Source organism: Oryzias melastigma, linkage group LG1 (genome assembly GCF_002922805.2).
Source record: "Oryzias melastigma strain HK-1 linkage group LG1, ASM292280v2, whole genome shotgun sequence".
Taxonomy (NCBI): Eukaryota; Metazoa; Chordata; class Actinopteri; order Beloniformes; family Adrianichthyidae; genus Oryzias; species Oryzias melastigma.
In genome coordinates this window covers 30400728-30417058 of record NC_050512.1, presented here as the reverse complement: position 1 = coordinate 30417058, position 16331 = coordinate 30400728, and the positions used below count along the sequence as shown (strand labels likewise).

Below are 16331 nucleotides of genomic sequence, written 5' to 3'. Positions count from 1 at the left end.
GGGGGGGGTCAAGATACTATTGATTAAGTTAATGAAATCATGTTTGAAAGTGTCCCTGGTGATTTCTCACTGTTGGTCGTCCTCACCTGGTGGAAAGTTTCTCTGCGACGTCGTACAAACGAGTCTGTTGTTGGTTGGTTGAACACGCGGCTCGCTGCAGATGCATGTTGGATCCTGAACGGTTCCTGTGGAAACACTGGAGTTGATGCAGAGTTCAAACCGAAGACGCACGTTCTTCTGCGTCGCCGTGTTGACTTTGAGCGTGATTCAAGCCGTTGGGATCTTTGGCATCCGTGGAATGCGATCCTCCGATTCCAGAGGGAAGCCTTCAGTTGGTGACTCATTGCTGGAGGCAATCAAGTTCAGAGATTTTCATCAGCCATTAGTCTAAACGGGGTCAGCTCTTCACGTCTGACCTCTCCATCCGTCCTGCCATCGACGGCCCATGGACAAATAATCAGGAAAAATGGATTTAAACTCCCTAAGAGACAAACTCCAGTTTGTTTTTCCAGTTTCATTCAAAACGTTGGTGTTTCTGATGAACCAACTCTGATCTCTCATCCACATTTAGTGTTTAATGGACAAACGGTAACAAGATGGCTGCTCAGATTCACGTCCTCGGGGTGTAACTCTCTGTTAATACTCGACACGGACTCTGAACAGATCGAGTTAAAATGATTAACATCTCCTGAAACCCAACTGTCACCATTATTTTTATGCATTTTATAAAGAAATTTAAAGTAAAATGTACGTTTTAGCATTTAGAGATGACTTTAACAGACAAAATATTACAATAAATGTAAGTTTTGCTGGAATTTCACCTTTTTCTTTTTCACTCTTCAGTTTCCAGTCAACATTTCTTTATTTCCTCCCTAAGAGGAACTCAAATCATCAGGAAAAAAAATAATAAAGGAGCTTTTTATTACTTAACAATCCACGTTAATGCTCACATTTAACCAGTAGAAGAAATAATAATTTTTGTTTTTATATGAATTTAACAGGATGTTGATATTGCAGGCAGTTTATTTCATTTTAGTGGCTGTGAAAATACATTTACATTATAGTAGGAGGGTGTTTATTCTCAAGAATCTGGCAACACGTATCGTGATACACGTCATGATACGATACGTATCCAGATATATCCCACAACAGTACCAGATAATATTTCACTTCTTTAAATAATGACTTAAAAATGATCTGAATGTTAATACATTTTTCAAAAAAGTAATAAGTAAAATACATGTTATTTAATGATCAGAACATTAAGTACTGGAACTGTTTCTCACGAACAAGTTGCTTTTACCAAAATCAATTCATGGTGCTTTTATTTTGGTAATTTAGGAAATATTTAAGTGGAAAACAAAAGTAAGACTGAACTGCATGTTTGCCTCTAAATAATTAATTAGATACTACCGTATTTTCTGGATTATAAGTCGCAGGAGCAAAAAACGTCTAATTAAGATGAAAAAAAACATATATAAGTCGCTCTGGAGTATAAGTCGAACTTTTATATTTCCTGTGCCAAAAAGTAAAAATGAGAAGAATAATGCTTCAATAAAAATTAGATAAACATAAAAATTTAAGAGGAAAAAAATCTGATTCTCCTCCATGTTTGTTTTGGACAACACTTCTTCTTCTGGCACTGTCAGAAGAAAATACAGCGCCCTCTACTGGTTGTTGGTGGAAACAATTGCTAAAGGGAAACCGGTTATTAGTGGAAAAATAACGAATATTTGAGCTTACTTATGTTAAAAAAATAATTTAAAAAATCACAAATACGTTGCTCCTGAGTATAAGTCGCACCCCTGGATAAACTATGAAAAAAAACAGCAACCTATACCCTGGAAAATACAGTTATTAAATTTTAAATACTTGGGAGTATTTTTAAATCAATAAGTATCACCAAAGAAAGTATCGCGATATTCTGCTGAATCGATATTTTCTTACACCTTTTGCATCATAGAGATGTTTTTTATCCAAAAAAATAGAGATGTTTTTATCCAAATTTGTGAATTTTATACACATTTAAATTAACATGAATGAATAATTTATTTTATAAAGTTCTCAAGTGAATTTATCCATTAAAATCACGTAGTTGCTGCAGCAGAACAGATTCTAATCAAAATGTTCATGTAATAAAGCAATGTTTAGTTGGTGTCAATCATTCAGCACAACCAATACAACCTTCTTTCTCTAAAATTAGATTCAACTTGAACTGAAATAAATCTGATTATGATTATTCTGATGTCTGACTCGCTCATATTCTATAAAGACACATAAACACTCTCCACATTTGAGGAAAACACCCTGGAGAACGTTCATTTCTTCCAGCCTGTGCTGCCAAAGCCGACAGGATTTGTTGAAGTGACATTTTCCCGTTTAACAAACGAGCTGACAGTTCATTTGTCACATGCACCCAAACGCCGGTGCCGCCGTGATGGACGCGTCCCATTAGACCTGCGGAGAGCCGTCATGAGCTGCAGCTCCTCGCCGGCGTCTGGTCAGGAATAACTGCGATGATGGATCGGCGGTCGGGAATGTCTCCTGCTGCACCAGCAGCTGGATTTATCCGCAGTTTCACAGAATCTCCTCCCTTTTCTTGTAGTCCGGGTTTTTTCACTCAACATTCAGGTTTTTCTTTTTAGGAAATTCTCAGACTTTTTGAGAAATTCCTTCTGCTGGGCTGACAGTTGGCCTCCAGCCCTTTGACGGACTTCTGGATCTTTTCATGTTCTTTTAGATTAAGATGAGGTCAGATATCAGTGTGAGGGTCAGTAGTCAGAAACCTAAGCTGCTTACCAAACCCCTCTGTCACTGAACAGATCTTTGTGAGAAACCTCCACAGCCTTCATTCAGCAGCAGCTCATGGTCACATCCACTCCTGAAACGACCAGGATCTCTCCTGATCCTACGGTAGACAGATTTATCTTTTTTTTTCTCAGATATTCTAGATTAAAGCAGAAACTGCAGATCTTCCGTCATTACAGTCATTATGGACGGATTTATCGGGCTAGAATTAGAGCTGGGAATCACTGGATACTTTACGATACACGGCTCATGATATCGATGATATCGCGATACTGCAATAATTGATAAATATCATCTCTAATAACTCATAATATATAGAACAGATATTTTTAGGAAAATGTATAGCCAATTATTTTTTAGCTTGAACACAATCATAATAAATGTGTCTTATTTTGTGCAACAAAAATTAGACACTCAGTAATACTGTCTTTGACAAGGATCGACACCAATTGAATTTGAATTATCTGTAAAATTCAGTGTCAACAATAGTAAACACGAACAGCAGTGCCACTACTTAGTGCAAAAATGTTGTAAATAACAACAAAAATGAAATAATTCTCTCACCTATTTACCTCTGAAGGAACGTCTCACCAAAATATGACAAATATAACGTTTTACATCGTCTTTAACTGAAAATAAAAGATCAGTACGTGGTGAGAACCCATCGAGAATCAATCGCAGGAATAAATGTCACGATATATATCGATATTTAGGCACACCCCTAGCTAGAATAGAATAGGTCTTTATTTGTCAAAATTGGTCAGTGAAACACCTTATATAACCCGTAGTGAAAACGTATGACTAAAAATAATAAATGATGCATAAAAATCCATATAAGTGCACTATCTAGTGACTAAAACAGGACATTAAGATTAATTTGTTGCTCAAAGAATTTGTTTACATTTTTTTAAGCAGAAAAAATAATCATAAATAAGCAGAAAACATCCGCTAAGCAGACTAATAGAGGTCCAGGTCTCATGTTTCCTTCATGCGTTTCAAACGTTTATTTTTGCTTCGGTTGACCTGTAGCGTTCGCCTGAAGCAACAGATCAAACAGGAAGTGTCTGAAGTGTGACGCTTCGAGCTCTGTTGTGGCGGCGGGAGCTGTGGACGGTTTCCAGGGTGGGGAGAGGGCAGCCAGCCATCTTCTGGGCGGTGATGATGACTCTCTGGGGAGTTTTCCTCTCAGCATAAACGGTGTGTTTGCACGCCGTCTATGACGGCACGGTAAAAGGTCGCCAGCAGACTTTGGGTGACTAACTTTGTCGATGTACTTATTTACAGCTCATTTTTTAAACTGAATATTCTGTTTGGTTTAAAAGTTTCCGTGATTTGACTTTGTTTGGCTGAAGTTGTTTATTTATGTCTAACTTTGTCACAACATCACGTTTAAAGTCGGTATGTTTTTTTTTTCACTCACTCTCCAAAACTAAAACTTCTGAGGGTTTTCCAAGTGAAAACGTCTCAATTTTTTAGGCCTAAAATGCACCGACTGACCAGAGTTCAAACCCTCAACTCTTCAGGGGAAAATAGGAATTTAATCAATTATTCAAGCATCACGATGTATATTTTATTTCATTTTTTCCTCATTTTTCTCGCGTTGAAGCTCCTATGTCTGTGATTTCTCCTCCACACCTTTGTGGAGTATTTTTCAAAATAAAAGTTCAAAGGGTCGATAAAATATGCGTTCCATTCTAACACCTTGACACGACATGTTATCATTCATAGCAGATGAAGTCATGCGTGTAAAGAAGTTTAACTTCTTCTTGACGGTGTTTGAAAACTACCTCAGAGCTGGTCGCATGGTGGAGTGTCTGTCCAGTAAGTGGGTTTAAATCCACAAAGATCTGATGCCTGACTGCTCGACTCCATCTGGGGGTCAAACCCTCAAATGGTTCCATAGCGCGGCGGGGACCGCAGCTCACCCCTCCCTCAGGATCTTCATCAATTGAACAAAATTCAAGTTTGCTGCAGCATTAGAGGCTTTTATTTTTGTAATAAGAGACAGGTGAAGGTGCTCAAAGATGAATCAATGAGCTGGTTGTTCTCATTAAACACAGGTGCTTCTGTAACTTGAATGGTGATGGAGAAGTGGCGAATCGCACATTCTGAGGATTGCCGTCGCTCCTCTGACGTTGCAGTGCCCCTTGTGGCTGCGGAGGATTTTCCACGCCACTAAAATACCTGAACGAACATTTATTTTATGAACTCTTAAACTCTGACATAGAAATCGTCTAAGTCCAAAATCACTTTTGGTCATCGAGTTAAGAACGCTGACTTTAAATGAGAACTGGACTGAGTGACCCCGCCTCCCTGGCGCTCCAAACAGGAAGTACCCGCTGGTTCCAAGAAGTCAAAATCCTATAGATATCCATCCAGAAATAAACAGCGATTACAAATTCTATTTGTCAGAATAAACATTCTTGCTCTGATACTTTTTATGTTCTTGATTATTTTCATTTTTTTCCCGTGTTTTTTTCTTTCTAGTTTTTCAAGTTATAAACTGACCAATGAAATGCTCCGATAAAAGTAGGTGGAGCCTGCGTCCCCCTCATGTTCAACGTTTGAAACCTTTGACAGATTTATGTGTAGCTTGCTTTAAATTGGTGGGGGTGTGGCCTTCTGACAAGCTCTCTCCTGATTGGATGGAGCGGTTGCTATAGAAACAATGACTCAGACCAATGTCTGGCTCCAGCATGGCGGTGTTCCTATTTGAAAAATGGCGACTGAATTGACCTTATATCGTACTAAAGGTGACGTCATTCACTCGCTCCTTTTTCCTCTTGTCCATTTTATGTTTTTGACAGTAAGAACTCCAGATAAACGTGAGGTCTATCCCATCCAAAGTATTTAAACAAAGAAAAGTATTAGCAGACAGAAAAAGACACATTTCTATCAATATTAATGTGTAATAAATGAACTTTTCTCGTTTCAAAGAAGAGGTTTTGAATATTTCATATTGGGGCCATTAAAATGACTCTTTAAAATGTAAAGATATTTTACAATTCTGTCTCTTTTCAATTTCATACTAAAGAAACCAACGTGAAAACTAATTAGCTGTTTTTCTGTGGGATTTTAGTTTATTTATTTAATCAATTGAACTTATTGTTACTTTGCTCTTTTGGTCGTTTGATTTAAGAATAAGAATGTATCTAGAAGATGCTCATCAGTCAGATCCTCATCGTCCGCGATGCAGAATGATTCCTCTGCTTTAGGGGTTCTGATTCAGTCCTCGCTGGAGGAGCTGTGACATAGAACCATACTGGTTCTTCCGGTTCCACCTGACCTTTCGACCCTATTAGACTGAAACAGGCCAACGGAGACCAACGCGGAAATTGTATCTGTTCTGACGGGTCATGCATGCAGGACATGGAGGGAAGAGTGCCAGGAAAAGGTCCCCAGTGCATCATGGGATACCTCCTAGTAGTATGAGACCACAGCTTCATTATTAAGGGTGGATCAGGTTCATGTGTTCATCCGTCCATTTGATTTATGCAAGAGAAAAGGTGTTTCTACACGGCAGTGTTTCTAAAACTCCCAGAGGTAGATTTAATACTGTAATATAAGAAGTATTTGACAGTCACAGATTTTAGATTCTTCACAAATTATACACTGTGAATTCTTTTTGAAGTATCTGTGAAGAAGATTACAAATCTGTCTCAGATTTATCTGAAACAGATTGCAGAGTTATCAAAAATGTATCGTCATTGCATTAGAGCTGCCACAAACGATTATTTTAATAGTCGACTAATCACCGATTAGTTTTTCCAATTAGTCGACTAATCGGGTCATTCATGAAGTGGATGTAAAACGCACATCTTAGCCATTATTAGCTTTAAACTAACTAAAAACTAGATATATAGCATTACCTGTGATAATGCTAGTGTGAATGCTGTAAGCTGAATTTGGCCGTTGATGCTGAAATTTATAGCTAAAAACACTGAAGCTAATAGTCCAAAAAGCTAGCAGAATGCCATTATAACTTTCAACTTTACTACACTCTGACTCCATATAATACAAATTACGAGTAATCAACAATTAAATTAGTCTTTGACTATTTTAATAGTCAATTAGTCGTCGATTAGTCGACTAATCGTGGCAGCCCGAATTACAATACCAAAGTCTAAAAACAAGCTAATACAATCTCACGATGGCAGCGTGACGTATTTAACGAATCACATAAACCCCTTAATACATTTGATCAATCAAATGAACTCCTTCACATCATTGACCAATCAAATCGCAAGTTTTCCTCCCATCATGCAGTGCTATCGTAGACGTACTAATGCTTTTTAAAGGGTAACCAAACAGGGCAGCTGGAGGCCGATTCCATCCTCTGCCAAGATTTGAAAAATGCCAAAAAGGGGGAGGGGCCAGTGGAGCAGGACTGAGCGGCGGAGGTGTGGCTTGGATCTATGATTGACAGTTAGGTTAGCTTTATGTAGCTGTAACTCTAGAAAGTGCAGTTCTTGCACTATTTACATCTTAGTTTTTAGAGATAATAGTGGTAAATTCAGTGTTGTTGAGTGGTAAAATGCCGCTAGCATCATAGCTAATACGGGCTAACGTATTAAGCTAACAATCTGGAGTGAAATGTTCATTAAAAAAGTGTTTGGTTACCCTTTAATGATGCGGTCTAGAAATTACAATAACTGTTCTATGAGGCTAAACGAGCTAACAGCAGCGACATCTTCTTGTGGAGTTTCCTGCTTTAAGATTTGTTGGATTTCTCTCGAAGGAAACGTACTTCTCCTGTTACCCATGTGAGAGCTCCTCCAACACCACGACCGCGTCCTGCATTATTCAAGCGGACAGACTCCAGTCTACAAGTGTTTCACTTTGAACGGCCTCTCAAGTGTTAGTGCGGTGCACCGCCGACGGCAGACGTGCGGCGTGGCGGCGAGCAAGAGGAGCTTTTCTCTTTGAAGATGGCATGCTTCTGATGTGAAGCTGAAAAACGAGGATCGTAAAGTTCAACAAAGGTCAAAGGGGAAGCTGAAAGTGTGTTCTGGATCACTGTGACTGAAGACGGTTTGATCTTTCTCTGCATCACAATAAAACCCCCAAAACTCTGCAGGACGGACGGAGTTCAAACCTCAGTGTCGTAAACGCTCCACCTTCCTTAATATAGATCCAGCGAGCGCTCGCCGCCACCACCACCTCATCCGCCTTCCACACCCTCTGTGGCTCTGGCTCAGCAGAAATCTGATTTGAGCTCGACAGGCTCTGTGATTCACAGACCTCAGGAGTTTTCGTTGAGACGCGACCACAGAACGACACGGGAGGCTAGAGAAGGACGGTTCCACGTTTTCAGTCTCAGAACATTCGTTTAAAGGACCATTTCTCTAAAGACTCCTTCTTGGTCCCTCTTAACCGTCCTGAACTTATTTAAAATCGTTTTGTTCTGATCTTTAAATGTAGAGTTTAGCCAGGATTTGAACCCCCACCTCCTATGATGAGTAAAGCAGATGATGGTTTTTCCTCAGACATCCCAACTACTAATTACTACCATTATATACTATCCTTAAATACTTCCATAGGAGGAGAATCATTCCTCATCCTGAAACTCTAAACGTTGTTGTGTCTTATCAGATTTTTTCTTTGTAGTTGTGGTTCTTGCGTGCTTTTATTTCTTAAATCATTGTTTTTTTATTCTATGAATGGAATATGCTTTTGAAATAAACATTGACTTACTTTAAACATACAAAGAAGGTTGTAAATTAGACTATCAATGCTCTGATACTTCATGTTCACCGGGGGCTGGGAGTATGTAGACGGATCAAGTCAAATACCTGATAATCCAATAATCCCGTAAATGTTGAAACTGGATTTCGTCCTACATTTTGGTCAGATTAGAGACTGCTTGATTACAGGACATCTGGCAGAAATTTAAGCACAGCGAGATACAAAAAAAGCACCGAGTTGGATCGGGCTGCAGTTTTTATGGCATCAGCGTTTTTATTTTTACCACGTCACTCAGAGAGTGGGAAAAAAAGAAAAGTTCTTTTTGTTTTGCGGGGTTTACTTTATTTTGTAGTTGTGATTCTTCTGCTTATTTCTGTACATTTTTGTGCCCCATAAGAAGTGAATGAGAAATTACTCAAACCCTTCAAAAACTTTACACTTTGAAACTTGTGAACTTCCACATAAACTTTCATCTATAGACACCATTCAAACTGAAATGTTCAGCAACTGCTGGGTTTTTAAGGTAATTTGGTATTTAGCTTTTATTTTAACAACATGCTAGCTGTTTTTGACTAATTTAAATGTTTCCATTTTTTTTTTTTTTACTAATTTGGCATTTAGCTAATATTTTAGCATTATGCTAGCTGTTTTTGGCTAGTTTAGATATATTTCCATTTTTTATTTTTATTTTTATTTTTTTTTTTTTTTTCTAATTTGGAGTTTCGCTAACATTTTAGCATTATGCTAGCTGTTTTTGTCTAGTTTAGATATACTGTATTTCCAGTTTTTCTTTACTCATTTTGAGTTTAGCTAACATTTTAACATTATGCTAGCTGTTTTTGGCTAATTTAGACATGTTTCCCTTTTTTTTTTGGCTAATTTCGGTTAAGCTAATATTTTAGCATTGTTCTATCTGTTTCTGGCTAGTTTAGATATATTTCCTTTTATTTTTTTTATTTTTTTTTTTACCAATTTGGAGTTTTGCTAACATTTTATCATTATGCTAGCTGTTTTTTTTGTTTTTTTTTGCTAATTTAGATGTTTCCAGTTTTAGGATCATTTTTAGTTTAGCTAACATTTTAGCATTATGCTAACTGTTTTTGGCTAATTTAGATATGTTTCTAGTGTTTTATACACATTTGGAGCTTAGCTAACATTTTAGCATCATGCTAGCTGTTTTTGGCTAGTTTAGATATATTTCCTTTTTTTTTAAAACTAATTTGGAGTTAGCTAACATTTTTGCATAATCCTAACTTTTTGACTAATTCAGATATATCTCAATTTTTTTAGGCTAATTTTGAGTTTAGCTAACATTTTAGCATTATGCTAGCGATTTTTTTCCAATTTAGATATGATTCCAGTTTTTAGGCTAATTTAGAGTATTTAGCTAATATTTTAGCAAGCTTTTAGCTTCAGCATTTTCAGCTAACTGCTCTGGCATCTTTAGCGGCCACGTTCATCTTACAGCATTGGCACGTTCACTATTACAGGTAATGCTTTATGTCTAGTTTATCTTTACGTGCTTCCATTGCAATCTTATTCAGGACTTTTCAGGATGTTAGTTGTTTACAATCGGTGTGCCCAGCTGGACGAACCTGTCAGGTGTTTCTGAGTGACCACGCCCCCTCTCGATCCTTATAGAAGAGTATCCAAAGAGGGAAGACGAGGTAAACGACATTCTTGTGTTTGCAAAGTGGGAAAAGCTGGTTATGTGGCAGAAACGGTCGCCGTGTGAGGTTTGGTGTCTTCAAACACTTTCAAACAAATCTACACCTTCTGACGTGAAGTCCATCTATAAAACCTGAAGATTTTTGTGTTACTTTGACACAAACATGGTAAAATGAATCAAACCAATGGAAGCTGAGGAGTTAAAGTTATTCTCAGATCATACAGTCTCTCAGATGGCTATTACAGGGAACGTTTCCGGAGAATGCGGGGCTTTTTTTCGGCTCCTGGGCTTTCCCTTTCAGTTAGGCTGTAATTTCCTGCAGAGAATACGTCAGTAGTGATTATTCCATTAAGATCTGGGACGGTTCCCACGTCGCCGGGTTTGGGGACTGAGGTGGAGACGTCTGTAAACATCTGTGGGACGCGGAATCAAACGTTTTTCATCTTCCTGGTCTGTGCTGCTGTTGCTAGAACGTTGACGTTTCTCCGATCAGGACCGGATTCCTCCGTTTTTAAGGAGTTTGTCTGAATTCTGAAGGACAAACATCTAATCTGATGTAAACCGCAGCGATCATTTTAAACAGTTGTTTAGTCTTAACCAGATGTTGTTCTCTGCTTCATTACCGCAGCAGAGAAGATGATGATGATAATGGGCAGACCTTGATGAGAAGATTGGTGGTTTCTTCTGGAATGTCTTTAGGAAACCTGAGTGGTGATTTAGCCTAAAATGTGGTTGAAGACGTAGGAATGGCGTCCTGGCATCTGTCCAGTCAGTTGATTGGTCTGTTTATTGACCTCAGACAATACTACACAGGAATTAGGGGAACATTTTTAAGAAATCTGGGATACAAAAAGCACATTTTTACTTTTAGTGATTTTAATGAAGCTTCTTAATATATTGTGCATAGTTATGCATCAAATGAAGGAGCCTAAAGGAGTAAGGAGAGCACGGAGGAGCAGCGTGGAGAACTGAACGCCTCTGAACGCCTGTTCACCTGCTCGTCTGCATTCCTGAAGCCTCATTGTGTCGCTCGGCGTGTCTTCAAATGAACCAGTTTTGAGCTCCTGTCTGGAGCTTCTCGTTTTCCAGCTGTCAGAGTTTCTCTGCAGAACAAAGTCTGTTCCTGAGGAAACCCCAGAGGAGCTTCATCAGTGTTTTGTTTGCTCGTAGATGTTTGTCTGTTTCACCCCCTGAGTGCATCAATGTCAACAAAAGACTAAAAGAACCTTTTTTTTTAACATTCTCTACAGTCGAAGCCTTCTCTAGTGTTCTCATTCTATTTGAGTGGTTGTTTTCTTTTTTAAGGATAAAAAAACGACTTAATTTTATAGTTTGAAATACGCTGTTCCCTCATATGTTCTAAAAATAATCCAAACTCTATTTGCATAGCGTTTTTCACTCTGGTTGAAAGCGCCTTAGAAAAAGTCAAATAAAATACTGAAAAAATGAATATTTAACAAAAGAAAACCCACAAAATTAGCACTCCTTCCCCACCAAATTCCTCCTGCCCACCCAGCTCCCTCAATATAGCCACTATTTCAACTCTAAGGAAATGTTCTGGCTCTGTGCTGCTGTACCAAAACGATGTGATTCGTGATAGGTGAAATCCTCAAAGGAGGATTACAGATGTTTACAGATGTAAAACTCCTCGTTACACCTGAAACACTTTTACTCAGACAGACATGAACATTTTTATTAGAGCTGGGTGATAAAATGGATGAATCGATCTAAGCTTAATAGATCAATAATCTATAAGCTAAAGTCTGCTAACTCGATGCTAACGTATAACAGGGTTTTCTATGGGAAGGCTAATGCTAACGCTCGGTCAACCAAAACATACATTGTGACTAAATGAGCATCTTTGAACATTTTTTTATAGTAACCATTTGTGGTCTAAAGCACCATTTTTTTGCTCATACTTTCTTCCTCTGGGATCAGGTGTAATGCTATAGCGCCACCTGGTGGCCAAATTGAAACGCCCTTCAGGAGAGGCAGAACAATCGGAGCTTCTCTCTTTGTATTAACAATCTGATCATTTCACTAATACATTTTACAGTATGAGAACTGTAACAGATTAATATAAGAATCTTTAAAACATTTCTAAACAAACGTGTAAACTGTGTGAACTCAAAATTGAATTGAGAGAAGTAATTTTAGAAAGAAAACAAAGATCTGGTTGTGACTGAAGATTTCTGTCTGGCAAACTGAAGCATTCTGTACCAAAGACGCTACATGGATTAGATTGATTGATGAGGTCTACATTCAGTCAGGATGCAGAACAAAAAAATCAATTTCACATGAAAAAACTGTAACACTGCAAGTCGTGAACGGCATTATCGTGAGGGAACCAGTTGAATGGTTGAGAATTCTGCTGTTTTTAGCCTTAGTCACAATTCCCAGTGTGGAGTAAGAATACCATCCAGCAGCATCAGTAATATGTCATAAGTGTGTAAAGTATTCAAAACTGCTGTCCACACCAGGAGTCGTGGATCTCTACTTTAACATATTTACATCCTCAACAAGTGAAGAAAACAATGGTAACAAGTTTATCTTCATTGGAATATCTCAAAAACATGTTTGTATTTCTGAGGATAGTGAATTGAAATGAACATAAAATAAGAGACCATTTTACAGAAAGTATCCCAGGTTTATAGGTGGTCACATGTTATCATCAGAAAATGCAGAGCTGCATGAACAGCAGTGGCTGCTTTCCACTGCAGAGGACATTTTTTATGCTCTTAAATCTTTTTCTTTCCCTCCTGGGTGCAGCCTGGACGGCCACGCTTGTGCTTCCTCATTAACTGTTTCTGGATCTAAACTTTACAGAGATGCTTCTGAGGCTTCAGTTTGGGTTTAAATAAGATGTTCTGCAGCACAAAACTTCCAGGGAACACATACAGTTCTGTGTTTTTGGAAATTAGAAAATAGTTTTGATGCTGGGAGGATTGTCACGCATGATTTGATTTCATTTTTGCATCAGATGAGTCCTGCAGAATACTGAGGGGGAACTGATATCGTCCTAATGTGGGATGATCACTTTGGTTTACAGAGGGGGTGGCAAACTCAATCGCACAGGGGGCCGAAATCCAAAACACATCTCAGGTCGCGGGCCGAACAGGATAAACATTTATTGAACACTAAAACTACATTTTTAAAACTGTAACTTTTTAACATAATTATGAACTAGATGTGTAACATCACCTGCAATAATGCTAGTTGTTAGCTGAATTTGGACACTGAAGATGCTAGTTCAAATAGCTGAACATGAAATTGATAGCTTAAAATGCTAAAGGTGATGGCCAGCTAAAATATGAGCCTAAAAAAACTAAAAACTAAAAAACTTAGGATAGCCCAAAAAGCTAGCATGTTGCTAAAAATAGATAAACTTCAAAATATCCTGAAAAAAAGAAAAAAAAGCCTTAATTAGCTGAAACAGTTAGCATGTAAATATTAGCCTAAACAGCCTAAAAAAACTATTTTAAAAAACCCAAATTAGCCAAAACAGCTAACATAACGCTGAAATACTAGCTTAACTTTGAAAAAACAAACAGACAAAAAACAAAAAAAGCCTAAATTAGCCAAAAAGCTAGCATGTCGCTGAAAAAATAGCTAAACTCCAAAATAGCCTAAAAAATCTTTGGAAATGCCAAAATATTCCAAAAAAACTAGCAGAATGCTAATTTTTTAAATTTTAAAACTGTAACTTTTTAACATAATTATGAAGGATAAAAATGCAGGAATATTATTCCAGAATTAATCAAGTTAAACCTTAAAAAACTCTGAATATTTTACTCTCCATAAAAATCTATTTTGTCAAAACTCTACAAGTTAGAAATGAGAACAAGATAACATCAGGCCATTAGTAACAATAATAAAGAAGGCCGAATAGAATTACCCGAGGTCCGAATCCGGCCCCCGGGCCTTGACTTTGACACTTCAGGGGCTCTTTTGTTGTCTTTAGAGGATCTCTCCTGGACAACAACAACACTCAGGGAGGGACGGCCTCTTAAAGAAATGAGGCTTCATCCGATTTCAGCTGATAATAGGAAAATCAATGTTGGACCTGTTGTGCTGGACAGCTGATACCCACTTCAGGAACGCCTGCACTCACGCTGATGAAGGCATCCTCTGGCTCTCTCTGCAGGCGTGCTGCTGTCCTGTCCGTGTCGAATGCTGCTGCTGGTGAACCCTCAGAGCGGGAAGGGACAGGCGCTGACCCTCTACAACAGCCAAATCAAGCCCATGCTCAATGATGCTGGCATCAGGCACACCATGTTACCCACCGGTGAGTTCCAGAGAGGCTGTGTTTCCTTTTTGGTTCTTACTCCTGCAAATACTCATTAAACAAATAGGATTTGATTGGAAAACTTTGAAATGATCAAACTGAAATGAACATTTCCACCTTATTCTGTTTTACTGGATGCAAGGTGGTAAACGGTGTCCAGTGCAAGAAGAAACTCTTAAAAATAAGACAAAAATTCTTAACCCGTTGGACATTTTCTTTAAATTAGCCAAAAAATAAAAAAATCTGTCATTTTTTTAAGCAAGAAAGTAAAGACACTTACATACATTTTCTCAAACTGAGATTATTTTGCTTTTGAAAAACTTTATTTATAAAACATTTTTCTGGCAACACAGAAAATAAGACGTTGTTTCTTGAAACGAGTCTTTGTAGTTAAGATTGAGTTTTTGCAGAGCAGACCTGAGGACCAGGGTAGACTTGGGTCTACCAGACCAGTGGTCCCCAACCGTTTTCAGGCCACGGACCGGTTTAAATTGGACAGTATTTTCATGGACCGGTCCGATTTCATACGGGGCCGAAGTTGATAGTTTTAAGATTCCAGTTTATGAAAATCTATTTTCAAAATAAAATGCAACAAGAAATTTTGTCTGAAAAATAGTCTAAAAATATCAGTAGATATTTTTTATGCAGATGATTAAGATTCAATGAAACAAAGTTGTTGTTCTGTAGAAATAATTTCTGATTTGAAAAGATAAAAAAATCCATAAAAGAAACATTAGGCAGTTTTTAGCCCCCATAGAAAGTCTTTTTAACACTCAAAACAGGCTTTGATTGTCTTTCAGAGCAAAAAGATTGATCATATTCTGTCTTTACATACATTCTCATTTATTGTGTATTTAAAGGAACATTTCTGTACTAAATCTTCTGAACAATTCCAGTCTTATTCAGCCTTGCTGTAGGAAAATGTTCAAATGTTCCTTTTACAAGTTTTCACAAATCAGCAACTTTATTTGATTCAACCTTCTTTCTCCGCCAAATGTTTGTGGCGGATTTGAACTTTGTGATGAGGATTTACTGTCAAAGTGGTGGCTAACGATTGGACGTTAGCTTCACCTACGTCCGACTTTTAAGGTGTGATGGATAAATAAAGCAAAATAAAACTGGTATTTTCTAAATATAATATAAGCGTGAATCCACCGTGTCTCCAACTTTATCATCTGCATGTGTGAAACAATGGAGAGTCTGTCACCGCGTATTAGATGGAGACGCTTCTGCTACATGAGAACAACGGTCATTCTGTATGTCGATATAAACTCGGGGTTTTGTCTGTAAACGGCAGCTTTATTGTTCTTAGAAATCGAAGGCTCTTCTTAGGTTTCCTCACTGACTCCTTTCTCCAAGAAGAGACTTTCCTAAGACGTTTTATTGTTGGTTTTTGTAGTTAGCTTTGAGCTACTAGCTTAGCGATCTAATTCGCCATGCAGGTAGCTGCTTTAAGTCACGTGACCAAGACGGACGTTGTGAACAGAATCTTGAAGTCTTTTAAAATAAAAAGGATCAGAATATAAACGAAACAGAAATATTTTAAGTTAAGGCCTTAACGGGTCCCCGGGACCACTATGCTGGTTAAAGAATGTAAAATTATCATTTGTTCTTCTATTTGACTAGTTTCGATCATGAACCATTTCATGACATATCTCCCTGATCTAACCCTTCATGTCGAGTGTCGCCACTTTTGGAGTTGGATAAAGACTCGTTAATTAAAATCCCAAATCTCCCAGTAAAGAAGTTTGCAGATAGAGCGCCATTTTTTATGTTTAGTTTTGATTATTTTGAGAAATCGAACATTCTGCAATACGGCTGTAAATTATGAACCTCCATCCATCCATCCATCCGTCCATCCATCCCAGATCTATCCATCCATCA

At 38.0% G+C, this 16331-nt stretch overlaps 1 protein-coding gene across 1 annotated transcript in view; it reads left to right on the top strand.

Moving 5' to 3' along the window:
* The window catches only part of LOC112157543 (sphingosine kinase 1), a 38407-nt gene that overhangs the window by 2776 nt on the left and 19300 nt on the right, over positions 1–16331 (top strand). The window contains exon 2 of the mRNA XM_024290347.2: positions 14307–14447. Within this exon, the coding sequence (XP_024146115.1) occupies positions 14307–14447 (141 nt within the window). The remainder of the gene's footprint in view (positions 1–14306; positions 14448–16331) is intronic.